Source organism: Seriola lalandi, unplaced genomic scaffold (genome assembly GCF_002814215.2).
Source record: "Seriola lalandi dorsalis isolate HSWRI2012SDOR001 ecotype SW California unplaced genomic scaffold, Sedor1 jcf7180002054971, whole genome shotgun sequence".
Classification (NCBI taxonomy): Eukaryota; Metazoa; Chordata; class Actinopteri; order Carangiformes; family Carangidae; genus Seriola; species Seriola lalandi.
Window position 1 is genome coordinate 1402842 of NW_019525522.1, and position 27287 is coordinate 1430128.

At 41.6% G+C, this 27287-nt stretch overlaps 2 protein-coding genes across 5 annotated transcripts; both read right to left on the reverse strand.

Annotated features, from left to right (window-relative positions):
* Positions 1-2397: 2397 nt before the first annotated feature.
* rps6kal (ribosomal protein S6 kinase a, like) lies at positions 2398-18940 on the reverse strand. 3 transcript variants are annotated; one of them, XM_023395974.2, is made up of 22 exons: positions 18573-18940; positions 15872-15931; positions 15668-15784; positions 15496-15577; positions 15289-15369; positions 14738-14817; positions 13895-14001; positions 12748-12785; positions 12289-12431; positions 12097-12167; positions 11894-11982; positions 11531-11595; positions 10957-11059; positions 10642-10766; positions 9565-9687; positions 8379-8468; positions 8132-8290; positions 7886-8047; positions 7667-7743; positions 7231-7348; positions 6782-6922; positions 2398-3728 (listed from the first exon to the last, which is right to left on the reverse strand). In XM_023395974.2, exons 1-22 carry the CDS (start codon positions 18597-18599, stop codon positions 3603-3605), a joined length of 2184 nt encoding a protein of 727 aa, XP_023251742.1. In that variant the 5' UTR covers positions 18600-18940; the 3' UTR covers positions 2398-3602. The 3 variants fall into 3 exon arrangements, with proteins under 3 accessions (XP_023251742.1, XP_087027126.1, XP_023251743.1); XM_087171000.1 differs by lacking the exon at positions 18573-18940 and adding an exon at positions 18067-18479 and having other exon boundaries at positions 15872-16034; XM_023395975.2 differs by lacking the exon at positions 18573-18940 and adding an exon at positions 18067-18478.
* Positions 18941-19803: 863 nt separating this feature from the next.
* On the reverse strand, positions 19804-27015 carry hdx (highly divergent homeobox). 2 transcript variants are annotated; one of them, XM_023396012.2, is made up of 11 exons: positions 26867-27015; positions 25423-25584; positions 24871-25017; positions 23345-24538; positions 23204-23260; positions 22861-23007; positions 21922-22120; positions 21713-21792; positions 20660-20764; positions 20443-20565; positions 19804-20325 (listed from the first exon to the last, which is right to left on the reverse strand). In XM_023396012.2, the coding sequence occupies exons 2-11, from the start codon at positions 25486-25488 to the stop codon at positions 20056-20058; spliced, it is 2388 nt and encodes a 795-aa protein (XP_023251780.1). In that variant the 5' UTR covers positions 25489-25584; positions 26867-27015; the 3' UTR covers positions 19804-20055. The 2 variants fall into 2 exon arrangements, with proteins under 2 accessions (XP_023251780.1, XP_087027125.1); XM_087170999.1 differs by lacking the exon at positions 26867-27015 and adding an exon at positions 26223-26553.
* Positions 27016-27287: the final 272 nt, after the last annotated feature.

A 27287-nucleotide genomic window follows, 5' to 3' on the forward strand; every position in this document is an offset into this window, starting at 1 on the left:
TGGCCCTGCCAGCATGTCTTTTAAACAACACACACACACGAATTAGTGGTATATGTGAGAGGAGAAAGGCCTGTTTATGGCACTGCGAGAGTAAATCACTGTGTCTGATATCTTCATTTGAGACAGAGGGCTGATCACTGCTCGTCCTGCTTGTTCCACATTAACTCATTATCACACACACTCACTCCATTAATTCTCTTGCTTTTATTAGCAGCAAGAGCGGAGACACACGCACACACACACACACACACACACAGACACACTCACACAGTGGACCGATGACAAGCCCTGTCTCTACCTCATCTGACAGCTAATGGCTTCATTAGGAGCACCGTGTTAATTGGCTGACTTTGGGGAGACGCTTGTTAATGAGGATAAATAGATTCACACCTGAGCGGGGCGCTACCCAGCCACAGCAGCACTGTGGGAACTCTGCATGACGAGCAAATGTGCACCGCAAATGTGACTGCAACACTTTATTTGGGAGCGTAAGTCAACGCGACAGACCCCTATCCAGTTCTACTTCCTCCCAGCCCAAACACAGTTGTGTTTTCCTTGCCAGGCAGACTTATTAGCCGAGTGGTTGATTAGCACCAGGAGGCCAAAACAAAGAGCAGTATGTCAAAGCAATTAGCCCCACTGTTTACCTCTCAGCTCCCAGGCTGACTGCAAAATGCATCTAATCCAGGAGAGAGAGGGAGAGGAAGAGAAAGACATGGAGGCAGCTCAGACAGTTGCAGAAAAAGGACAACAGCTGGTCCATAGGCCAGAGAGTGTGTGTGTGTGTGTGTGTGTTTCTGTGTGTGCATTGATGGGAGCAGTCCTAGTGCCTCAATCCATCTGCTTTCCTTGCCTAGATCTCCATCCTCTGCTGTCTGGTCATGACAGCTCTGACACACACACACACACACACACACACACACACACACACACACACACACACACACACATACACACACTTTACACACCACTGGTTAGAGCAGCTCATATTCTCAGGGGAGAGGGGGGTTGGACAGACAAAATGGAAGCAGGCGAGACTGATCATTTACATAAGGGCAGGACACAGACCCATAGAGGGACGCTGTGTGTTCACCCACCTTGTAACTTCTCATGCACTGGACAGTGTTACCACCTAGTGGTGGCTGATATGCTTTGCATGTCATTTAGGTTTGGAAGGGGAGGAAACAAAGGGAAATGAGAGCACTTTGGATGTGGCCATAACTCTAAAGGGTTGTTTCACGCAAATTAACAAAAAACAGCAGGCAGCCATTTTCAGTTTAAAAAAAAAAAAAATGAGCAGCTAAAGAACCAAGATTTTCCTTCAGGAATTGGTGGAGAGAGTAAATGTAACATACAACTTACATTTGTCAGGTGGCCAGAAACATGACTCCAAATGAATGATGGTGTTGCTCTGTGCCTTCTGGATCTGTCAGCAAACATACTGACCTTACTACCTTGATAAGATGACAATTCGTCAGTGTGAAGAATCTATTCCTGCAGCTTTAATTTACCAAGGTTGTTAACACATCCATCTCTGACTCTGACTGAAAAGAAAACAGAAAACAGACAACAATGAACACAGCAAGTCATGGCTCAACTTTTTCTTCTGGGTGAAAGGGAACCCAGTGCATTGCAGATGCTTGCTTCAGTGAACTTAAGTGTTGCAGGTGTTACATTATCTTGATTGTTTAACAACAACTTTCAAATAGGATATTTCCTCTCACGTGGCATTTGGCTGACCAATGTTAGAAATATGATCACTCAGTCAGTCAGTCAGTCGCCAATTGAGAGCCGGCCCCCACTGTTGTGGTCCAGCCAAACAGGTAAAAGACTAACTAAGCCACCAGACACACAAAAGACTACTAACATGAAATAGAAACTCTATATTGATGTCAAAACATATCTCTACAACAACTAATCCTCCATTGTTTCACTGCTCATGACTGAGCACCAGTGTTTGCTAACATTAGATCACATATGACATTTTATCTGGGTAATTAAATGACAAGCTAACACTGGAAATGAAAGGGCGTGCCATCAGCTAGCTAACCTCAGATAGCTAGCTAAATGTATAAACTGGATAAAGTTAGAAACCAGCTAACATTAGCATTCATCCATAAGATACTTGACAATGTAAGTCAGAAACATTTCAAAGTTTTTCTCTTTTAGAAAGTAAAACAGAGATACCACACCCTACCTCCACAAAAATGGATAGACACCCTGTGTTATCCAGTAACATAACATAAGATGTTTAACTAATGGTCAGGCTCTAATTATTCTGCAAAAGTTGCCTGTTGCCTTGTTGTCATCTTAAATTAGCATTTTCAATTTATCATGAATGACGGACAGAAGTCTGAGGTGTATTTTTGGCAGAACAAACCAGCGCAGACCAGTCAATGCATGTCAATAATGATCTTTAATGTCAATATATACAGAACTTGAAAGAAAAATAGAATCTTAAAAATCAAATGAAATAAATACAATATCATACAATTTCCACAATGTCTTTTTGAAGAGATATCCATGGAAATTTTTTTTTATTTATTTATTTTTTTTATTTCAGCCTCTCTGGTTTGACGGGGTGCGTCCCGTCCCCCCCAGAGAAATCCCCACAGCTCCCCCACATGCTCTTCATCTTCATAATCTTCATTTTACATATATATATATAGATATATCTATATATCTATATATAGATATATATATTTATATTTATATATTTTTCGCAAACTAGAATCGTTACCACATTGTTTCACCTTCGAACTATAGACATAGCTTTTGTCCATCTGCAGCTTATTTTACCTCTTTTGATACATTGTTAGCATCACAAAGTAACGTGAGTCAGATGGTGAATTTTAGGGGAAAAGAAATACAGGTTGTGTCCATACATGCATTTATGTTACCAAAAGTGCTGGCAGATGATATTGATCCTGAGGGACGTTTTAATCTGCCACAAGCAGAATCATATCTTTTTATTTTTCAGCGCAAACAGTCTTACAGTGTCTCTCAGTCAATATTATCGTCCAACACTCTCACACATAAACCATAACTTCACTTTAAAGAAAAGAAGTTAAGAGAGCAAAAGCAAACAAGGGAAGGAGAGAGAACTGAGGAGGAGGAAGAGGATGGCAGAGCACAGATGAAGAGCAGTGGGGGGGCACAGTTTACCGAAGCAGCTTTGAATCAGCCAATCACAGTGAAGGAGAACATCAGCTGGTGCGTTTCTTCCCCACACGAGGAAGAAAGAATGAAAGGCGAGGAGGGCAAGTGCATATGAAAGCTGTGGAAATAAATACAAGTCTGTCTCCCCAGCAGTAACAGATATGTGAGTTTCCCCTCTTCCTCTTCAGCTGACTTCTTCACAATGCAACCTCGTCCAGTGTGTGCGTGCATGTCAGGTGGGTGTGAGTGCATATGTCGGGTGTGTCAAATAAATAGGTTAAAAAGGGAGACAGTAGGTCTGACTGGCCAGGACTTCGGTCTGTGTGAGTGCGCACGCATCTGCGTTTGCGTATGAGAGTCCGACTGAGAGTGAGGTCAAAACTGGAGGATGAGTGGTGTGTGTGTGTGTGTGTGTGTGTGTGTGTGTGTGTGTGTGTGTGTGTCTACATGTCTGTCGATGTGAGCTTCTTCATGCTGCGTCTCTGCGCTAGACTGGACGCTGCCACGGGCTCCAACACCGGCTGACTTGTTTTCTGGCTTAGCGCTGAATAGGTGGCCGCCATGGCTCCCTGGAAAATGACGACAACACGGACACTTGGATTTAACTTTTAATGATAGTAATAATAATAAAGTCTATTTATATAGCACTTATTAAAATCCGAGATTACCAATTGCTTCACAAGGAGAAAATAACAAAAACAACAACAAACGCATGCAGACCAATTACTCTAAAATAAATAAATAAAGTGAGACAGAGACACAAATAAGCAATGTAAGAATATGTGAAAAACTGTAAAACTACCAACAAGTTTCTGTCTGAGGACCTCAGACTACATGCAGGTTGATAGTTGATAATTAATTCAGAAATATTCTCTCCTAGAAATAATATTTCCTTAAAATAGATATAGCTCTCCAACTACAATATCTCTACATTACCGGCTTGTTGATGTGCCTGTTTAGCGGGAGGCAGATCAGCTCATGCTAATGAACAAATCTGTGGTGCAACTGACAATTAATTTAATTTGTGACTAATTTACTGATTATTTCCTCAAATAAATAGAAGAAAATAGAGAAACATGTCAATCAAATTTTCCAAAGCCCCAGGTAACATATTCAAATTTTTATGCTTTGTGTGACCAACAGTACAAATCTCAAATATATTCAGTATAGTGACACAAAAAAAAGCAGTAAATCTTCAAACCATATCTGAGGGGCTGGAACCAGAAGATATTCAGCATTTGGCTTGAAAATGACTCAAAGCGACTGATCTATAGCTGCGATTTTCTGTTGATTGACAGTCAATTCAGTCAATTAATCAACTAATTGTTCCAGTTCTACTTGATGGGTTAAACAGATTCTGGGTGAGTTACTTCAAAGTCCAGCTCATTCAACACTGTTTTATGTTACATTTGTTTATGCTAGAACCACCCACCTATCTAGAGATGAATCCGAAACATGTCATGCATTATTTTTTTTTTTTTAAATCTGCAGAGTGGGAGCAGCATTAAGACTCATCACAGTGAAGGGCTTTGAACAAGTGCAGATACAACTTAAAAAGCAGAAACATTTCTTACATAATCAAACTTCCAAGCAACGACTAAAGGCAACATTGCAGGCCGTCAAGTTCAAAGAGGTTCAGTTACAATTAATAAGATACATGCTCTGGAGGCATCCTAGTGGTGTGGGGCTTAAGAGGCCGATCGTGTAATCGCAACATCTCTCTCTCCACACATTTCCTGTCATCTCCTCATGGTCTAATAAAAAGGCATAAATGTCTATTAAAAAAAAAAAAAAAATACAAAGATACATGCTTGACGTAGTCAGTAGAAGTCTCGACAGATAAGGTGCCACATTGATGGGACTTCCAGGAAGAGACTAACAAAGACGCCACATGTGCGCAAATAACACCTCATGACAGCAGAGGTGTCCAGGGGGGCACTTCAGTATAAACCATTTGTCAGGTCTTGACTCACATGTGGGAGAGGGGAGAAGAGCAGGAATAGATTGCTGACAGAAGAGGGATTCATGACTAAGAGTGAGTCAACACTCATCAACGCTAAAATTGGGACTGAAGAGTGGAAAAACAATCTACAGTCATTGTTTTGCTGATCGAAAAGTAAAGTTTAATGGAACCAGTGCGAGTCCACTGAACCATCGACCTTTCTGGATGCTGAAAATCTTTTAATAAACCCACAACTATCAATAGAGCTTTTCTTAGATGTAAGAACTGAACACTGTTCCCGACCAGGGTCATCCTATCCCCTGGAAACGTGCAATGTCACAACACAGGCATTAAAATTGTTCCATAGACTTGATAGTGACATTCCTCTTGCTGCCAGGCCTCAGAAATAACAGAGGAGTGTGTGGGTGAGGTGGAACAGGTTTTTCACTGCAGGAGAACTCTACAGGAACGTGTGGTGTGGGCCAAGATCTTTTCTAATCTCTAGCTGAATCTCTGCCTTGAACAATCAAGGTATTTCTATGACTGGTTATGGTTAACCAAAGCCAGAATTAAGACAGGAGTCTGCCCTGTCAGCTGGTACGGTACATGAATAAACATCTATACAGAACATGTACATGGATAGACCTATATAATGGCACCAAGGAAGATTTGAGACTCAGGTTGTTAAAGGTGGTGAAGAGGGAACTGAGTCACAAACTGAAGCTCTCAATTTACTGTTGATCTTTATTCCAACCTTCACCTATGATCACAGGCTTTGGGTTGTATCTGAAAGAACAAGATCAGAGATAGAAGCAGATTCCCGTGCAGGGTGGCTGACCTCTCTCTGCATGACTCGGTGAAGGGTTCAGCAGTTTGACAGTGCCTCTGTATACAGCTGCAGCTCCCAGAGATAAAGAGAGGTCAACTTGGGTGGTACAAGCAATCGGTAACGGATGCTCCCTAGACAATCTCTCTCTCTGGAGGGGGGCTGAGAATAACTGTCTGGGAGAAAACACCAGAATGTAACGTGGCTTTATAAGTGGAAAGGTATGTTAATGTGATGTGTGCTTATGTTTTTATATTGGCTCCAATTGAATTGTCCTTTCTTTTTTTGATGTAGTTTTGTCATGAACTCTTCCTCTTTCCATGTTGGAATATAACAACAAATAAAAACAGCACATACGCACACAAACGAAAATGAGTCACCATTTTTAAAAAGTGAACAATCCAACGCCCATTTTTGGTGTCAGTTGCCCAGCAACAGTGTTCCCACTACTTAAACTACTTGAACTTTAAGGTTATTAGGTGCTCGTCTTCCCATGTTGAAAATAATGACCTCATGAGTTTGATTTGAAGGAAGCATCTGACCAGGTCAAGCAGCAAGATAAGAGAAAAGAATGGACACATCTGCTGTGTTGAGTCTGGTCTTAGTAATAGCTGAGATCAGAGGTGGATGAATCATTACACAGACACTGACAGGGTATGTCATCAGGTAGAGGCGTTTTGACCCTCTTCTGGTGTGTGGGATGGTTTACATCTAAGCTGAGAAACGCAGAGTAAAGTATCATTGCCCTTAAGGCCAGCACATGCATCGAGGTGCTACTAACCTTTAAATTCTCCCACATGGTAACAAATGGTTCTGCGTGTTTCAGTCTGTAAGTTAGCGGGATATACGCTTACCTTGACGAGGTGTGGTGCATCATGGCGCGTGAGCTGGAAGTGTGGGAGCGCATCTCTGCAGGTGATCCAGGAATGCTTTAGAACCTGCTCTGCTGTGTATCGCTGGTGAGGGTCCACATGGAGCATATGGGACAGCAGGTCCTGGAACATACAAAACACAAAGTATAAAGGTCTGTAAACTATATAAACTACAATGGTTTATTTATTTAATGTGGTTCTATAGACAGGAATGCTCATTTTTCATTGGTAACTGAATGTGTCTCAACACACACACGTATCTTTGTTGTTCAATCATCTGTTCAGTTTTACAACATCCATCCAGTTTATGAAGCACTTTCAAAAACAAGTGTGCAAAGTTCTTCATAAAAATTAATTAATTAGTATTAGACTTTGAAAATTCACTTCAAACACGCACCACCAGTGTGAGGCGACAGTGTCTGTGTGTGTACCTTTGAGGTGTCTGATACAGTATCCCAGTTACCACCTGTCAAAGAGAACTTTCCAGAACCTATTCGGAGTAGAATCTCCTCAGGTGTGTCGTTTGGCCCATTAGCAAACGGCGTGTACCTGACGGGGAGGTAAAAGGAGAGGTTAGAGAAACACATAATCACATCAATCACATTCATGAATACAACTATCGGAAATTGTAGTGGGAGGGGGGTGGGGAAAGTTTCATCCACTGCAGTCTGTGAAGGCTAAATGTCCATAATAACATCAACAGCACAAGAGAAGTAAGTAACAAGAGCACTAATGTGTCACCCCTATTTTGAGCTCCATCTTTGCAAGGCATCAGACTGACTAAGAAATTTGGAAACTTCACGATTAATCATTCCCACCCACACTTAAGCCAAATTACCCATCAGTTGCTTCTGAGTGCAGCCTTACCCTGCCAGCATTGTATACAGTAGAACTCCAAGACTCCATATATCACAGGCTGCATCATAACCTTGACGCATTAGTACCTAGACACACACAAACAAAGAAAGACGCACCATCAGGGACTTGTCCTTTGTGCTGTTGTATATCTTTTTCCATCTCTGAATTGTATCTTCCACGTGACAACCTCTTGTTTACTTTTGGTTTCTATCATTTTTCCTCTCTCACCTCTGGTGCCACAAAGTTGGCGGTGTAACAGGGGGTGAGGAGGAGGCCGTTGCCCCCCCGAAGCTGCTTGGCGAATCCAAAGTCACAGATCCTGATAGAGTCAGGATTCCCCGAGTCATCCATATACAGGATGTTACTGGGCTTCAGGTCTCGGTGTACCACCTGTGGAGAAGAACAAGAAAATATTAAGAAAAGGGATCTTTGAATTTCGCTTTTGCTTGTACTTGTGCAGAAGTGTTTCCTCACCCCTTGGCAGTGGAGGTAGTCAACAGTCTTGGTGATGGTGTAGAGCACGGCACTGGCCTCTCTCTCTGAGAAAAACTTCTGCCTGAGGATCTTATCCAGCAGCTCTCCTCCCTTCATCAGCTCCGTCACCACGTAAACATACCTGCCCTCATCATACACCTGACACACAGATACAAAGGCAACCTGTCACTATGTTGACAAACTCCTTCATGCCTTATTTTTGAAAGCTCACACAAATGTTACTGACGTCTTTCAGAGTGATGATGTTGGGATGCTGTCCGTATCGCATCAGGATCTCGATCTCTTCAGAGGGGTCCCTCTTACTTTTGTCTATAATCTGCAGCAAGTGGAAACACAGATAACAGTAGTTGATGTACTGACTGAGTCAAACAAAAAATCATCCTACTGTGTATTTAAAAATCTAAACAATCTCAGATATTTATTTACAGCAACTCATTGCCCTAACAAAGTTTGGAGATGTTGCTGAAATATGGGCTCAGAAGGTGAACTTGTGCTGCCCTCTCCTGGTGTATCAGTATCACTAATCACATTCAACATGAGCACTTCATTTCCAGCAGTTTCACATACACCAAGGTTTAGAAACCTCCTATATGAACCCACATTCTAGAGACAGTAATACATGAAAACTGCACATCCTCACTTTAACCATCAAATTTAATTCAGTTAGTGATTCAGTTCCCTAAGAAAAAAAAAGTCATGGTGCTTTGTTAAAGCTGAAATAATATATAGAGTGTAGTGGTAACAAAGTTACTCAGTTGCATTGCGAGTATTGTTTGATACGACATTAACAACATACGTAATATGTATAACAGTTAGGGAGATTAGATGTCTTACATGTAGGGCAGCAGTGTGCTTGCTCATTCCTTATTATCCTCTGCTGATGTGCTTTTGAGCAAAGCAATTTACCGCGCTTTCATGTCAAATCAGCGTTTGTCTAATTACCAGTTTCCGACTTGTAAGCAGTGTTCACGTCTACATCAAAGTCTTAACTACAACTGGGATTCTCTCAATTTTCTGAAAGCTCAAATTTTACTGACTTGGTGCTTCACAAAATGTAAGTGTTTGAACCTCAAACAAACGAGGATACGGCTCATTTCAGTCAGAGTCTGACATTGAAAGTTATTGAAACTAATCATATAGTTGAAAAAAAGTCTTATATTATAAATGCACAGTATTTTAACCTTCATTAGACCACATCATACATTTACTGGGTCTTTAAAAGGGTGCAACTGCATGTAACTGTGTGTGTGTGAAGCAGGACAGAAAGATAAAAAAAAAAAAAAAAAAAAAAAAAAAAAGAACTGCTGGCTTAACTTTGTTATTGATGCTCCAACACTGGATGTTGAGAAGGTTTTAATTTACAATTAAAATTAATTAAACCAATAATTACAATTGTTTTTGTATCTGGTTACCTTCACAGCATAGTCCATGGCAGAGACTCGGTGTACACAGCGTTTACAAATGGAGTAAGAGCCGACACCTATGTCTTCCTGCAGCTCGTACAGATCAGAGAACTTGGCTGAGCCCCCGTGCATCTGGAAACAACCAGATTTGAACTGTTACTTTTCCATTAATAAAATGCATTACAGTGTGTTTCATTAAAGACAGACACTTCTGTCCTTCTCCAACCATGTCTCAACATTATTCTCATGTGACATAATTTACCACATGCCACAACAATCCTTGGCTGGTCCATACAGGTCAACAAAGTGTGTTGTACGTCAGAGATCCCACATCCGCTTGTTTTAACACACACTCACAAATATACCGGAGTGGAATTAAAGTGATAATGTTAATACATAATCAGCAATCAAACTGTCATTACAGATATGGCTCCCTATTCACATATTGCACCACAGCAGAAAATTCTGTTCTTAAAGCAACTTGAGAATGTGTGTTTGTACTGAGTGTTTGTAGAGGACAGTTTGTGTGGTGTCAGTCTGCAGTGGAACACAACAACCATTAAAAGGATAATTCTGGATAATTTTGCACATAAACTTCTCTAAATTCCTGATCCCATTCTCACTTCACTGTACAGAACTAGACTTTAGTTTTGCAGTGATGCTGTGAATATTGTCAAAACAAAAGAAAATCTACTGATTCTTCAGAACGTTAGCAACCAGTCGACTCAGAAGGGATGTGTTTCAGCACTGCTAGAAAAGCACTAAAGGGATTATTAAAGTTATAATGTTGTGATAATTGTTCATTCACATTTACAGATGTGCTAACTACAGTGTTAACTCACTTTCAACAGTGAGTAAAACTCCACAATAAAGCGGTTGACATTTCTAATCAGCATCATGTTGCAAAAGGGCAAAAACATGAAGACTATTTGAGATTAATGGAATTAATCTTTAACTTTAAGTATGTGCAATTAAGTTCATTCAAAAGATGAGGAGAAAAAAATGTATGTTAGTTAATGTGGTAATAATTAACCTGTGTAAATTGTGATAGAGGGCACATACAAAGTATAGATAATGCGTGTTCACCTGAACTATAGGGAGTATGCTGAGCAGTGGGGAGCTCTTGTTCTCATCCATAGGGGTTGGAGCAACAAAACTGAAGCCTTTGAAGAGCTGGTGGGCGTTAGCGCTGGGCGGGATACCTGGGGAGTCTAAATATACAAAGATAATTCATAATATAGACAGATGAACAAACAAACACCCACTAAACTTTGGAGTTGTAGTCAGGGCTCAGTTGCAGTTTCCATGGCTGCAGGAGCGGCTGTTGCTTTTAAGCTGAAGAACATGTGAACAGAACATGTGTGTATGCGTGTGTTTGTGTGTGTGTAGGTGTTGATTTACCTTTAGGTGTTTTAGCGGTGAACTCTGGGTCGAAGCAGAACGTGTCATCTGGTTTTCCTGCTGCAGGCTTGAATGGGGGCTGGAGCTCTCTCCTGTACAGTTTCTGAAGAAAATTCAGGTACACACACACACACACACACACACACACACACATATTAGAAAGCAAACCCCACCACAGGCTGTTTGGAGTGTGTGAACTTGTGTGGAAGAGAAGCCAAGACCCCTCCCAGATTAACCCCCTCCAATCTCTCTACAGCTCGGTCCAGCCAATAGCATCCTGCTGGCTCTTAAACACTCACACAGGGCTATTAGTGCACGCACAGTGAGAGCTGGCCTTCTGCCCAGACACACACACACTCACACACACACACACACACACACACACACACACACACACTCTCACTCATAGCTGGCATGGCCAAGACTGATGGCCAGAAGTCACCAAGCCAACCGTTTGCTAGGTGTGAATCCTCAACAGAAGCTGGGAGAGTTACATGTACGTGTATGTGTCGGTCTGTGAGAAATGAGAGGGAGAGGTGTGTGTGGGCGTGTGTGAGAGTGTGTGTGTGCTCACATTCCAGTCGATGGTGGAAAAGAAAGCGTGGCGTTTGATCTCCTCCACTCCATCGGGCCCGGCCCCTATAGACACAGATCACTCTGGTTCAGTTAACCTGGCATGCTCGTCTTCATTGTTTTCAGAGGATCAACACATTCACACATTCTCCTCTCGGTGGTGTTCAGCATGTGATTTAAGTGGATGCCAACATGTTAACAAGCTCAAGCTAAGCGAGTGGTGCAATGTGAGGATCAGCGCACCACATTTTCTTTCATGCTAACAGGTACACACACACACACACACACACACGCACACACACACACACACACACGCACACACACACACACACACACACACACACACAGCTGTAATGTATCTTACCTAGTCTGTTAGCAGGGTTACGTTTAAACAGCATTCTCAGCAAACTCTGGGCTTCCAAACTGAGGAACTGGGGCATTCCCAACTTAGCTCTGGGAAGGAGAGAACAGCAAAAGGTCAATATGGATTGTAAGGAATCATCACTTCATGTACATATTAAGCCTTAAGCTTGGAGTGCCCCAATCATGCAGTACATATCGACTCACTTGAGAATCATATTCATGGTCTCATTGCGGTCTTTCCCTTGGAATGGTAATGTCCCTGTTAGCATCTCAAACTGTAAATACACAGGGAAAGAAAAGGATAATCAACACGACTGTTTTCTAATCACTTCATATTAATGTCAAAGCAAAAAAAGATGAGCCAGTGTGTGTGTAAATTTGTTTGAACTTGTGTACCATAAGTACTCCCAGAGACCACCAGTCTGCACTCTGTGTGTGTCCTCTCCTGTTGACCACCTCAGGGGCCATATACTCCACCGTACCACAGAAGGAATACGCCTTCTTATCAGCATCTACTGACTCTTTACTCAAGCCAAAGTCTTCACAACAGCAATGCAAAGCAATGTGGTGAGTTACACAGTTGACTGAACAGTCACAGCCTCATCCAGTAATTACACCATCCAGAATAATTATTCTTTTAAAAGACACATAAAAATAGCTACTGAGGAAAGTCAGTCTAAGGACAGAAAAGGGGTCAAAATCTATTATCTAATGTCAAAAATACAAATTTAATATGAGACAGTTTAATTACAGGTTATTAAATACATCAAACTATTCAGTTACACTTTAGAATAAAAAAAGCCAAACATTACATTTGTATTACAGTAATTTAGCATGCATTAGTTACAAACTTACCTGTTAACTTTATGTGTCCAGCTTCATCAAGTAAGATGCTGAAAGACACAAACAGTGTTTCCACAGAGGTGAGTTTCAAACATGAGTTAGCAATACTACAGTGGCAGTATTTAAATCATCTCATTCCTTTGTTTTCCACTTGAATCAACTCTGCTCTAAGATTTGAACACTGAAGGGATTTGGGTCTTATTCTGGAGTTGAGGATTTTTCAAAGTTTCAAGTACAAAATTCGACAGATCAGAGCACTGGATTCAAAGCCACACGGAACACATCTGGTCAAAGACTGTGGACTCATTCAGGTGGACAAAAGTGAACAATGTGACAGCTGATATGTGTGTGGATGTGTGTGTACATGCTTAGTGAAGTTATCGGCAGATATGGCTTGGCAGGCACAGGTAGAGGGATAAGGTGTAAATGGAGGTGTTTACGCCCTGATCTTTGTGTCTTAAGAACAGTCAAAGGCTCAAACAAATCAACTTTTAACTTTGACTTCAGCAATGAAGAAATGAAAAGTAATTTGTGGAAATCAAAGTACAAAGTAAGTCCTGTCAGCTAACATTTGTTGAAAAACAATTAAATTTCTCTTGATATCGTCTTGTAAACCTACATTTATATTGTAAGCATTTACATATAAGTGATATGTAAATTATCTTATGGCAGAATTCATATAACGCCATGATAATTTTACTTTTTGGTCTTTGAAAACTGCACACATACAGTATAAAACTCATCTTAATCATTCACTATTTCATCATAGTCGGTGTGATAAAGGAGGGGGCTGAATATAATTGTCTTGAAGATTCAAAAATAATCTCTAAATAAAAAAATGATAGAAACATTTAACATTTTAAAAGTTAATTATCATCAGTAAGAAACAATAAGTAATGTCTTTTAACCAGCTCTACCTACTGTTGTTATGAGTAGACCAGAGGACAGCATGGTGTTTTGAAAACATGGCAGGTGATGATGGTCAGAGCCAAACAGACAAACATCACGAGTGGTTTTATACTTGTGAGAACACGTTTGTAATGAACCAAAAGCAAACTACAGCTGTGCAGGTTCTTTCTGTATAAGGGGGTGACGTGGGCGTGGTGCTGGCTTAGAGTGTGAAAGGTCAAAAGGTGGAGGTGAGGTCTAGGATTCATACTTCTCTGGCTTGAGATCTCTGTAAACTATGCCCAGGTTGTGCAGGTGGTCGAGGGCCAGGGCCAGCTCTGCAAGGTAGAATTTCACATCTTCCTCTGTAAACATAACCTGATAAGAACTGGACACATTTACTCTCTGAACTCAGAAGAGAAGAGAAATTCAGCAGCAAAAGGAAAAAAAAACATGACTTCAGTATGAAGCTTCAGTTACCACAAACAGAGAAAACAGAATATTATTATTGTCACAATATCAACATTTCAAATAGGTTACATGATTCAGCAAGCTGTTGATTTGACATTGCCAGCAGCTATCGCTTTGGTTCTGAGACAAGCTTTCAACACAAGGTTTGTCTAGAGAACAATCACACATTGTCTGAGTTCCCTGAAAGCATTTGAAAAGAGCTGATCTGAGCCTCTAACTGACAAGCCACTGATGATCCAAAAGCGAATAAGGATTCCAAGAGAAGCACTCGTGTTTCCATGAGGAATTTAAGTCACAATTTGAATAAAAAGCAAACAGAAAACAGGAGAGACAAATGACTTGGCTGTACTTACGCTCTTATAAAATAAATAAAATACTCTTGCATGATAAATTTGCACCTGTTCCATTTGTAGCTGTCATTTGAACTATTCCTGAGGGTTTATAAACGAACTTTGATGCATATGTTAGTTCTGATTTTCACAAATATGTTTAAAAACACTTGGGGTAAAAAAAGACCAATAAATTCCTGAATGAAAGGAACAAGCTGTACTTTTCTTTTCAGGGAGAACAAAATAACAGACAGAAAAAGGTACAAATAAGCTAAAAGTATAATGAGATGTCAGGCAACAGAACGTCAGCTTACCTCTTTGGATAAGCGAGTGAATACATCCCCTCCCCTGAGAAAGTCCAGTATTAAATACAGTTTCCCTTCTGTCTGAAAGGCTGAGAAGACAAGGAAACAAATCATTTATCCACAAGCGAAAAAATATTCTTAATTTGACATAATATTCACATGTTTGGGCTACAAGTTGGTACATGTAAACACTGTAACCTACTCAGAACAGCTACAGCTTGCTGATGTTAACACTGATGATACTGATAGGATATCAGAATAAAAGTAGACATTAGCTTGATCCCTTGTTTCATTGTTTTTATGTCTATTGTGGAGATCTTGTCTGTTAAAAACTGAAATATAATAAGTGGGGCTAAGTCCTGTTCAGTAACTGTAAATAACTGATGATAACTGTGTAATAACACTCAAAATATCATGATGTAAGCAATTATGTTTCTGATTGGAACATGAAGACGAACAAATCTGCACGATTGCATATAATATCACTTTTATATATATATATATATATATATAAATAAAAAATCATCTGCATACTACATAAATCCCAGTGTTTCTCTTACCGTAGTGCAATTTCACTATGAAGGGATGATTGACTTCCACTAAAATGTCTCTTTCCATTTTAGTGCGAACTCTGTCCCTGACTGGAGAGATAAAACAGGGAGGGGGACAGCATGAGAGAGAAATTCAACGCTTGGGACGGAACACAGTGGGTGACTGGCACGGTGGTGTTTTGTGTGGATGTATATTCAAAAACAAAGTTGCGTTACCTTTCAAAGATGCCTTTTTTAGAACTTTCATTGCATATAACTGACCAGCATCTGGACCCACAATCTTCCTGACAAGAAATACCTGAGAGAGCGAGAGAAATTTTAGAGAGATACAAACGCCTACGATCGCACTGACGAAAACACTGGATTGGTGTGTGCTGCGTTTCCTCACCTTGCCAAAAGAGCCCTGGCCGAGGACTTTGAGCAGTTCAAACTGAGATGGATCAGCTTTCTCACAGCCCTCTTTCACATGGTGGGTGATAGGAATCTCCTTATATGTCCCGTCATCCTACACAAACAGTATCAGTATGAGACCACCACGCAATATTGCAGGTGTGTGCAAACATACACAGATCTCAAGCCAATCATTACTTACACAGTGTGAGAAAGATTCTCCCTCCTCCATGGGCTCGTCCATGATCTGATGTCCATTGACCTGCAGTCAAACCCACAAATTTCAGAGGAGTCGGCAACAGTAGAGACTTCCACAAAGCTTGTTCATCCTTGTTTTCAGCTGAGCAGGACTATGACTGCAGCTGCTGCACGCCCACATGTATGATGGAAGATTCAACAGATGAAATCGATGAGTCACATGCAATAACAGTGCGCTTTCACTTCTCCAACTGAAGCTCTGTTTGTTGTCAAACAGTATGGAGTCCATACTTTAAGCCCGTCCAGCTGTCCAGCTCTCATCCTGTCCCTATAAAGCCCCTCATTATTAGCATTCTAGCTTAATCCCCAGCCATGGCAAAAACAACATGTCTGACTGGCTCTGCGAGGCTGATGTTTGCTAGGGCTGCAGTCAGCATTCAGCCTCTTGAGGACAAACTAGGGTCTGGTTCTTTTGGGGATTGGCTGATAGCGATGGCAAGATGCTTTTTAAATGACCACAGAAAGGCATGCTTTGTTCTAATCAGAGCCACATTCAGGAACCTGTCTTATAGCTCTCTTCTGTTTATTTAAATAGCCAAACACTGTAATGATATTGTCAGCAGAGGAATGTCAGATATCTCAAGTAAATCTGACAATAAACTGACCACTATAACATTATCCAGGTCTGCACATTTCAGTTCTGTGCTGAAGCTCAGCCTGCATGATGTATTCAGTCCAGTGTGTTTGTGTGCGTTGAATTCCATCAAGCCTCTGAAGAGGGGGGATGAGTCATAGCACTACGCAAGCCCACTCAGTGGGTGGAGCCACCACCATACACTCATGTACATCCACAGAACAGAGGCCAACAAACCACTTTCCGATATCTTAGTGCGATATAATAACATTAAAAACATAAACATTCAAAGTAGTCAAGATATACACTCCAAAGCAAGACATAACACAGACAATTATCAAAATGTAAGCCTTGGTGCATCTGTGAAGTATTAACATCTAGGCAAGCCAAAGCCAGGGCAGTGCTTGTGTCATAATTCACACATATATTTTCACTCCCACCTTTGCTGTGGCTCATCGTGGCTTGTAACAGAGTGCAGCCTACACTCACAGCACAACCAGGCGAGTCTTTTTCAGCCTTTTGAAAAGATGTCTGACAGCCATACACAACATCATCTCACAAGCTACTGATACTGGCGTACAAGGCTTTGATTAAACATCATCTTCAAAGTTAAAAACTTATACAAAGTAGATTATGCAGCCAGCACCACCGCAAGCCCAGTTTAAGTGCTTAAGCTTGATGTTTACTTCTGTGCTTCTGTTATCTTGGCAGCTTTCAAACGTGCAGCATTCAGTGAACACTAGATTAAAGTGCTTATTTGCGGAAAAAGATTAAACAATATTTTTTCAAAGACCAATATTAAGAGCATAAGAGCATAATAGTGTATATTGTTCAGTATTACCATGCCGCTCACATTAATTGAGGTCCTTCAACAGATTGGCAAAAATATAAAGAATCCAGTGGCACAGTTCTCCAGAAGTATAACAAGAAGAGAGTTCAGTTCAACAAAGAATAGACCAGGTCAGAATTGTATGGTGCAACAGCTCTCTGCTGGCTTTAAAACAGTCACGGCAGTCAGACACACAGTTTGGACTGTAGGTGTGAAAGACTGCAAAGAATCTCAGAGATGGAGAGGTTTAGGATGTCAGATTGGTTTAGCTGCACACAAATAAAAAATTTTAAAAAACACCTCACCATGGGGCCCGTGCAAAAGAACACTGAACCTTTCCACAGTTGTCACAAGACAACATTTTGACAAGTCTTTAAAAGTATCACTGGTTTCACTAAAGGTCTGAAGGTGGTGAGTTAGCCTTTGATTAATACATTAGTTTATATTCCAGTAAGAGCTCCATGGTGTTGTATTTGAGCCTGTATGTTTGTATCTAGTGGTGATATATATTCATTACTTCACTTTACTAATGTAGTTAATACACTACCAGCTGTGTAGATGAATAGTTTTATCAAATTATAAGTTACTACGTAGCTTACAAACTGAAGTTATGGCTAATAACAGCATCACTTGTACTGTGACAAGCCAGCCCTCAGTTGTGTAGACGTCTGACCAAATTTTACCCAGCTAGAGTTTAAGTTTGACTAAATTTAACGTAACTGAAATATTTGATTACCTTATTATGGATACATGAGTCCTTTGCCAGACGACGCTTATCAGCTCTTCATTAACTAGACGGTGGAGGCTGAACAAAAAAGAAACTTGTCTCCAACTTTCAAGCCTGCAAGCTGTCAGCTAGCAAGCTAACTACGTGCTAATGCTATACACGCTAAGCTAGCTATGAAGCAAAGTCCTCTTGAGAAGTGTAAATAGCAACAAAAGCCAAGAGGAGGACATTTGTCATAGGATAAAGAGCCCGCCCTCTCTGCGGAATACTGACCAGCGGAGAAAGCCCGGACAAGCAGCTATCCAACTAATAGAGCCGGGCAGTGCAACAAAAATAAACACCTAACCAGCTGTTAGCATTAGCTAGCGTGTTAGCATGCATCACGGTGCGCTGCAGGTCGTGACGCGAATTTAAGCTCTACCCAGCCTCGCAGGGCAAGCTAACTTAACGGGACAGCACAAACCAAAACCAGCGTTAAGCAAATTAATATGCAAAACACGCATTTGTCAACTCACCTCACTACTAATGCTGTTTACCTCCATCTTGTGCCAGGATTCCTCTCTAAGTCTAAGGCATCATAGTCCGCCTAGACCCCCGCTCCACGTTGCATGGCTTCCCCTCTGTGGAAGTCCGGCTGTTCTGCTTTGATGATCAGACGCAAGCTGTGCGGCTGCGGGATGGGATCAGGATGGGATCGGGGGGTCGGTGCGGGGAATAGCCGATGCTGATGACTGGACCATAAGCTCGCCGAGAGCACCGCTACCCTGCCATAGATGCGAATATGGCGGCTACCGTGGTACCTGATCGTCAGTGAATGAGACTTTATTGACGTATTTATGACGCAATTCAGTTAAGGATTTCCCCCGTCCAAACCAAAGCAGCGGATCTCGAGATAGAGAGAGAGAGGAGTGAGAGAGCAGGACGTGGTGGCGCTGGGGGGTGGGTGGGCATGATGTTGCATGACATGCTGTGAGTGACATACATGCATCCGGGTGATGGCACATTTGCTTTCGACTGAAATAGTCAGTGCCATTGTAACAGACAAGAAGTTAAATTTATGATTGAGGCAGGGTAAAATTAGGGAGAAAAACAGTCTCCTCTTGTGGTGAGCCATAAATCTAAGCCTCTGATCTTACGGGTGTAAGTTGAATGTTTTAAAGCCACTGTTTCATAAGCCTGTCCATCCCTAGTCCAAGTGGAAATAAGAGGCTTAACGCTCATCCACTTTTTCTGCAGCTCTGTCACTCTCCCACCCACGAGCACAAAGTCTTTGTTTGGTGAGGTAATGCATATACTACATGCCTACATTTATTTGTGCTTGTCACTGGTTACTTTTCAACTTCAAAACTGAAAACACAATTATGCCTTTGTATTGGCAACTACTCCTGATTTACAAGACCGTGGACAGTCTCTGCTGGTTTGTTCTAAATACGACACCATACGTCATAATGGACATTATCTTGAGCTGAAGTGTACGCCAGTTTTATATTCAAATCTTTCACCTTCAAGATGAGGAAGAAGACCAGTCAGTGCCATCTGAGTGAACAAATTAGATGGCGACCCTGTAACTTGAGCAGAATGATGGCAGAAATTAAAAGAAATGTTCTTGTTTGCAAATGTAATTATAAAAATCAGTCAATATTTGTGACAGAATAAAGTCGTATCATAGCTTAAGAATTATTATTAGCTGATATAACCCCCTGTCCTCTATGATCAGTGATAAATGAGAAAAGACACGCACATAGATAAGTTAGAGGTTTTTATTGTTCTCTCTGGACTGGTCCAGAGCAAGGCGAATGATATGCAGTAAAAAAGGCATTTGTCAGCCCAACAGTCATAGTGAAGCATCAATCCACAGGCACTGGGCGTGGAGCATGAGTTTAAAGTATTTGTGTAAGACCACAGAGTCCATTTTGTGTGAAACCAGCTTCTGTGTGGAGTGTGGAAACATCTGTATGAGTGTGTGTGTTTGTGTGAGAGCTGATGTACATGAGATAGTCACTTTTGTTCTGTAACTGCTTCTTGCACTTGCTCCTCTGATGCAGAGGGCTCAGTAACTTCAGTTATCGAACCGTCGTCGTTTATGGTGACCAGCGGGACTTCTTCGTTTGCCGGGGCCGGCAGAGGCTCGACGCTGGTCTCACCAGCCGCCGGGGAGTCGTCGTGGTCGGAGGATATGTCTGCCAACTCGTCAGCAGGCTGACATCCTCCTTCCACAGTCGCGTCCCAGTCCTGGTCTGAAGGCTGAGGTAGACTGGCCATGAGTTCCTGAACACACACACAGCAGCAAACCGCAGGTTAGAAATGTCTAAAAACGGTTGAGTTTCACTTTATGTTGATATTCCAATAAATGTTACTGCTGTATAAACATGACTGTGAATGTACCTGCTGTCTCTCCAGGTCATTATTCCTCACAGCGCTGAGCAGGCTCTTTGTGAAGCTTGCAAGCTCAAGGTATTTTTGTTTTTGGTTCTCTAGCTCGTTCTCTAAGAACTGCACTTCCTCGTGCTGAAAGAGAAAGATTCAAAGAAGCAAAAAGTTCATTCAGAGCATCACATCAAGTGTTACAATGCTTTCTATACACTGATTTTTGTGTCCTCACCTTGAATTCCAGCAGGTTCTGCATTTGCTCTAGGTCTGAAGCCACTAATTCACCATCGTCATCATCATCATCCTCTTCTTCATCCTCACCAATTACTTCGATCTTCTGTTATAAAACAATAAAACAGATTTGATTATGACTTCATATGAAAAAAGATGAGTTTTCCATTAAATAAATACGGCGTAAAGATGAGACTAAATTAGCTCATACTAACTATAAAACACACGGTGTGATAAGCCGCTTATCATCCATGGTAATAAATCATTGGACACAGAATGGTAGTGATAATTAAGTCAGACATTATTAAGTATTAACTATAGAAACAATTAAAAAACAACAACATACATCAAACTGGATAGGAAAAATGTGTATCCTCTTTATACAGTCGCCATTTATATCAGATTCAAAACACAGGATTACATGAAAATGTAACATTGGTTAGATTATTGGACCTGGTATTATGTTAGACTAAGAATGCAGAATAATGAATAAAATGAAAACAATTCTCAATTCTGAACATTTACCACAGTTATTCAGCAGTCTTTAACAAAAAATAATAACTGCACTTAGATACATAACTGTACAAAGAGGATGCATTACACTTACTGTGTGTCACCTATGTGATTAAAATCGGCAGCCTGTAACATGCTTGAAACAAATGCCCTCGATTGGTCAGGTTTATTTGTAGCATTCGATTTTCTGCACCACTGCAGGCCTCCTAAACACTGATATAGAATCCCCTAAAACTGAAACAACTATGAAATCCAAAACTTGTATTACTTGTAACTATGTAATTATTATGATATTAATAATTGTATAGTCCAAGATTGTTAGAGAGTATTAATATTTAACATACATTGCAAATGACGTACAATCATGGTGTAAGACTTCCAGTGACCACTCAGTGAAATGTGCCATGGTTAAAAGCTAGTGTGAACTTATAGCTCTGAATGGGCTGTGATTCGAGTATGTACACTTTTCCAACCAGTGTACCTTCTTAAGTGGCTAAATTTAATGAGGTTCTATTGTAATATCAGAGGAATAATGAAGTACCACATTATTGGCCATTGGAGCAGCAATGGACACATCAGTTCCATCTTCTCCGTCTCTGTGTTGTGAGTCAATGGTGCCATCTAGAAGAAAGAACACTGCATTAATACTGAGATCCACGCTTTATCTATGTATGTGTGTATGTGTGTGTGTGTGTGTGTGTGTGTGTGTGTGTGTGTGTGTGTGTGTGTATACACTATCTTTGGTCTCACCTTCAGACAGGCAGACAGATCCCCCATCATTCAAGTCATCTCCCAGTTCGGGCGTTCTGAGTCGTTCCTCGTCAGGGCTGAGGGCCAGTGGAGATTCATTACCTGGGGATGAGGTTGTAAATACAGCAGGTCCACCTTTAGGCGGTGGGATTTCAATACCCATCAGACGGTACTTCCTCCGTCTGTTACTGATCCATGTCTGCAAATTGGAAAGCCCAAAAAAAGACATCGTGGGTAAGTGTCACAGGCGTAAGCAAAAGTACTCTAAAGCTCACAGATATCAATGAGTTTTTCATAATAAAGTATCCAATGTGATAAATGTGAAAGTAGTCAGGAAAAGATGCTTGAAAATGACTTTTCTTTTGCCATATCACCAGTGAGTATCTGGTATAAATGTAGTCACAGTAACCCTAATCTAAATATGTTGTAAGCAGATGTTTAAGTAGCTGATTTCTCAATGATTTGAAGATGATCCTGACAGCAGCAAACTGTATACCTCTGTAGACAGAGATTTTTCTTCGTTGCACTAAATATTCAAGTAAGTTAGATGGCAGTGGGTCATGTGTGTGTCAGGACTCAGAGACTATATTTAGTTCACCAGCATTCCTTCAGTGCCCCTGATATACAGTAGAAGTGCATGACTTTTGCACAACTTCGTGTAAGTGAGTTAGAAACCTTCTATGACCTAGAAAAGTTTCTCTTTCCTGTTTTCTTTATCTTATAAAAAGTTCATACAAGTCAAATAGTCTTATTTTCACTAAATGTCATACACAAGTAGCCAGACCACGTGAAAAAGGCTCAGAGGTTTATGAGTGAACAAAACAGCTCTCTAGTTTCAGTGATACTGCAGAAATGAGATGATACTTTTCTCAATTTCTCTGCATTTCTTTAACACTATTAATATACAGAAGTAACTTTCAACCTTGCAGAGGTGATTACCTTGACTATTTCAGTGTCTACATTGAGTTGGTTTGCTGCGGCGGTGATCTTTTCCCTGCAGACTGAGCCCAGGCTGGTCATGCCTCGGTCCCAGTAGCGCTTCAGTTGGATGAGATCCCCATCACTGAACTGGGTCCGATCCTGCAGCTGAAAACACAAACCTCTCTGTTTGACTACACAACATGCACACTGGTCATAAAGCAGAGATAGAGGTTATCACAGCTCTAGCTTTATAACCTACCACACAGAAGCAGAACATACGGGTATGAAAATGGTACATTTCATGTTTTTCCTACTTTAGATGTTCAAATTCTTTTGTCGAGGTTGACAAAAAAGTCCTTACTGTTCTCTTTCTGGAGTTGCTGATAACCCAGGGGGCAGCAGACACACCGACTGAAGTCTGCACACAAAGACAGACACATTCAAGTTGAGTCTTTCAATTCACTTTGAAGGAAAACAACAACAATACTAGAACTTGATTTACCTGTGAGCTGGATTCCCCTGTAAGTGAGGTCTGTGCTGTGAGGGAGTAGCTGCCCTGAAGAGTTGTGTTGTTGTGAAGCAGTGTAGGTCTGGAGCTAGTCATAGGAGGTGTGTGGCTTCCTCTCACCACAGACATTTCAGCCTCGGTTGGGCTGGCTGATGTCTGCTCCCTGTGGATGTGTGTCTGAGCAGCCATATTTGCCAATTCTTCCTCCCTTTGCCACTCATCCGCTTCATCTCCAGTCTCCATGGCGATGGAGAAGTTATGACTGGTGTCCAGAGGGTGAGGCACATGCCTATGACTCTCCTGAACCTTCCGGGTAGATGGTGGTCCAGGTCTAAGTCGGTCCCCCTCAGCTTTTTCTGACAAGGTGAAGACCTGCTGAATACGAGGTGTCTGTTCAGAGGAAGGACCAGAGTTTTGGACTGGGATGGAAACCTGCGTCCTCTGCTGGGCAGGTGGTTGAGGTTGGGGGTTGGAGTGAGGTCTGGGCTGAAGCTGAGCCTGGGATTGTGAGGAAGAGGACCAAGGGCGTGTTTGCGCTGTACCGTACTGCCTAGTCCAGCTGTGAGGTACCACCCCTGCTCCTGCATTTACCCCTGCCTCTCCAAGGGATGAGGTTCCCTTCCTGACTGCAGTGTAGACTAAAGGCCCTGAGGCAGATGTGAGGGATGGGAGATTCTGAGAGTGTGACACCAGCTTGGAGTGGAAGGGTGAGGAGGTGGAGGTGGAGCTGTTCCTGCTCTGCAGGACCTGGTTGATCAGAGATGAGGATGTGTGCGCAGAAAGCTCAGAGTCTGATTGCGATGGGGGTGCTGTGGGTCTTGGTCGGGAGCGAGGGACGGAGTTCAGAGAGTAGATCCCGGTCAGTATGACATCATTGTTGTTGTTGTTGTTGTTGCTCCCACTGCTGAGAGGAGAGGAAGAGGAGGGAGAGGATGATGCTGACGAGAAAGAAGGGAAGGATGAGGATGGAGGGAGAAGGTGCACACGATTCTGGATGTTCCGCGCTGCAGCTATCTCTGCAGGTAGCAATGACCCTGCCGCCAGGCTATGATTGGACAGTGCACCGCCAGCTAATGTGTGATTGGAGAGTAGTCCTCCAGCGAGTCCGTGACTGGATAAGGAATGAGACACGCCTCCATTCTGGTCTACCTTGGAGGCAAGTTTACGTCTTTTGTTGCCAACCCATGTCTGCAGGGAGAAGAACAATCAGCTCAGTAACATCACTTAAAAAATACTGCAAATTTCCCCACTGTGGGACTAATGAAGGAATATCTTATCTTATCTTAAAACATTCTGCAAAACACTAGAGGAACAGATTCTGCAATGTGAGAATAATAAGTTATCCCTCTGCACTAGATGAAGACCTCATAGGAAATAAACCACAGCTTCATGGCCTCATTTACTTGCCCCAGCATTACATGGGCATCCCTTACATAAAAACACAAATGCAACACACACCATACTGAGGAGTTCCGCGTCCCTCTAACTCATTCACACACAAGGATAATTTATGGGCCTACCCGGACCACGCTGAAGTCCAGTTTGGCCTCCTGGGCACATTGCAGTATTAGCTGGAAGCAAGCCTTGCTCTGATTGGTCATCCCATTCTCATAGTAACGTTCCAGGATCCTCTGCTGTTCAGCGGTGAACACTGACCGCAGGTTCATCTGAGAGACAACCACACAGATAAAGAACCCCCAAAACTCTCACAACAATTCAATACTAATCAGAGCTCACTTCCAGATTAGGGTGGGTGATCAGTTTGAAGAGATAAAGTTTTTACTGTGAACTTAGAGCTTCATTACACTTGTGCAATTTACTTTTTTCCGATTATAAACTACAGTAAGATAGTTTTTACTGCCAATTTAATTCCAAAAAAAGTATAGCTTTGTAATAAACATTAATTTAGCAAATGCATCAACTATTACATAGCTTTTTCCCCAAAAATGTCACAGTCTCAAGATTACAACTACAGCAGTAGTACATGTTTTCTTGTTTTGAATTTTCTTTTAAAATTGATCTCATGTCACTTTTTCTATCTCCTACTGAAATGAAATGTATGATATACTCACAGTCTGCAGGCCACGTCTTTGTGGCCACGCATCCATTCTGCTACTGGAGGGGAACGGGGCTGCCATGCAGATCACAGCAAAACCTCCATATTTCTAGGTTAGCACGAGTTTGATCGTAGTCATCCTGTCTCAGTGTAGCTGGCACACTGCAGGGTAGTACGGCTGAGGAGAAAGCAAAGCAGACAGACACTATGCTTAAGAGTGTAAAGAAAAAAAGACAACAAATCCATTAAACAATCCATCTCATTATGTTGTAGGCAACCAGTCAACACTTTGTCATATATTACAAATCTTTGCAAAAAATGACATTGAACATTGTGAAGCTGAAAAATATACAACACACTGTCACTCAAAGTACAATAAGCTATGACAAAGCTACTGTGTAACATCAATAACACCATCAATCAAGCTAATATGTTGTGCCTAGCCAGACATTGTTCTATTTATTTATTTTCTTTATAGTTTATTATCACTGAAAACCATTTAAATCAGTGTCAATGAAAAAACACACAGAGCTACAATTAATTGCAGGTGTTTTATCCATCTTTATGGCAAAACAAAACATGATTGTGTATCGTAAGCAAGGTTCAGTAAAAAGTCCACTGGAAATCGTTTGTTAATTCTAACGTAATTTCGTTTTTAACAGGCTTTCAAAATAATAACTTTGTATAAACAATAAAGAAATACTCGAAGTAAAGTAACTTGCAAATTTTGGACACAGCTAGCCTATACTTTTCTATGTTCTACACTGTTGTTACAGTATTGTGAATATGGATTTCAAAGAAACTTTCGCCACAAACCTGTGTTGTGTTAGTAGGCTATGCAGAGAGGGGGAGAAAGGAAAGAGCAGCAACCAGCCTGGTTAAAGTAAAAACATTTGGACTTTTATAGAGCTGAAAAATGTGGTGACCAAGTTTGGAATAGAGTTGCAAGAGGTTATGATAAACAGAAAGTCACATACGGAAATATTGTGCGACCAATAAGCACCCAGCAGCTTTATTTTGGCAGGCTGACTGCGCATGGCCACAGTCAATAACATTACGGAGAGAATTAGCCAACAAATTGTGGGCACGTCAGATTAGCTCGCCACCAAGGCAACAGCTTGGGGATTCAGAAACACAATTACCACACAGGAAGCACATGCCATAACTTTACGACGGAGAGCCAGACAGTAAACAAACCAGGGAAGCGCCGCATCACCACAATGGCCATACAGACAGCTTACGTTAGCTTGCAGGCCCAAGCGGCCATGTCTGAGCCAAGCCAATGTTAGCCACCATTAGCATAGCTTTCCCACTGGATAGCTGCAGCTAAACTTTTCCTTCAAATCTGTGATTTCCCGACCCTGGCATGGTCATTCGCGCTGACCCTGGCTTCGAGCGGATACGAACAAAAACGATTCGGGATACCCTGAAGCGAAAACCAAAATCACTTTGCTGCTTACCATTTTGATGTCAAAATCAGAACGAACGTTCAAATTCAGCAGATTTCTTCACCAGTCCCCTTTGCTAGACAATGAAATCAGAACGTCCGATCATCAATTCTAATCATGATTGTGACGTATTCGCAGACAGGAGCCAATGGGAGCTCGAGATCATCGCTGTGACATTCGGAAAGGGCTGAAAACTGAGCACCGTGGTCCCGCCCACCATTGACTTTGTTCAGTTGGTTGCTGGAGGAGGAGGTCACAGACATGGAAGCAGCCCAAACCCTGGATGGGAAATGGTTCGCTTCCTCATCTCCGGAATCTGTCAAAAATATCTTTTAAAGTGGTTTCAGTCTGTCTGCCAAGGGAACTGTGTTTGGATGTGTAGTAGGTGCTGGAAATGTTGCCAACAGAGAAATGTTTATGGACAATTTCACTC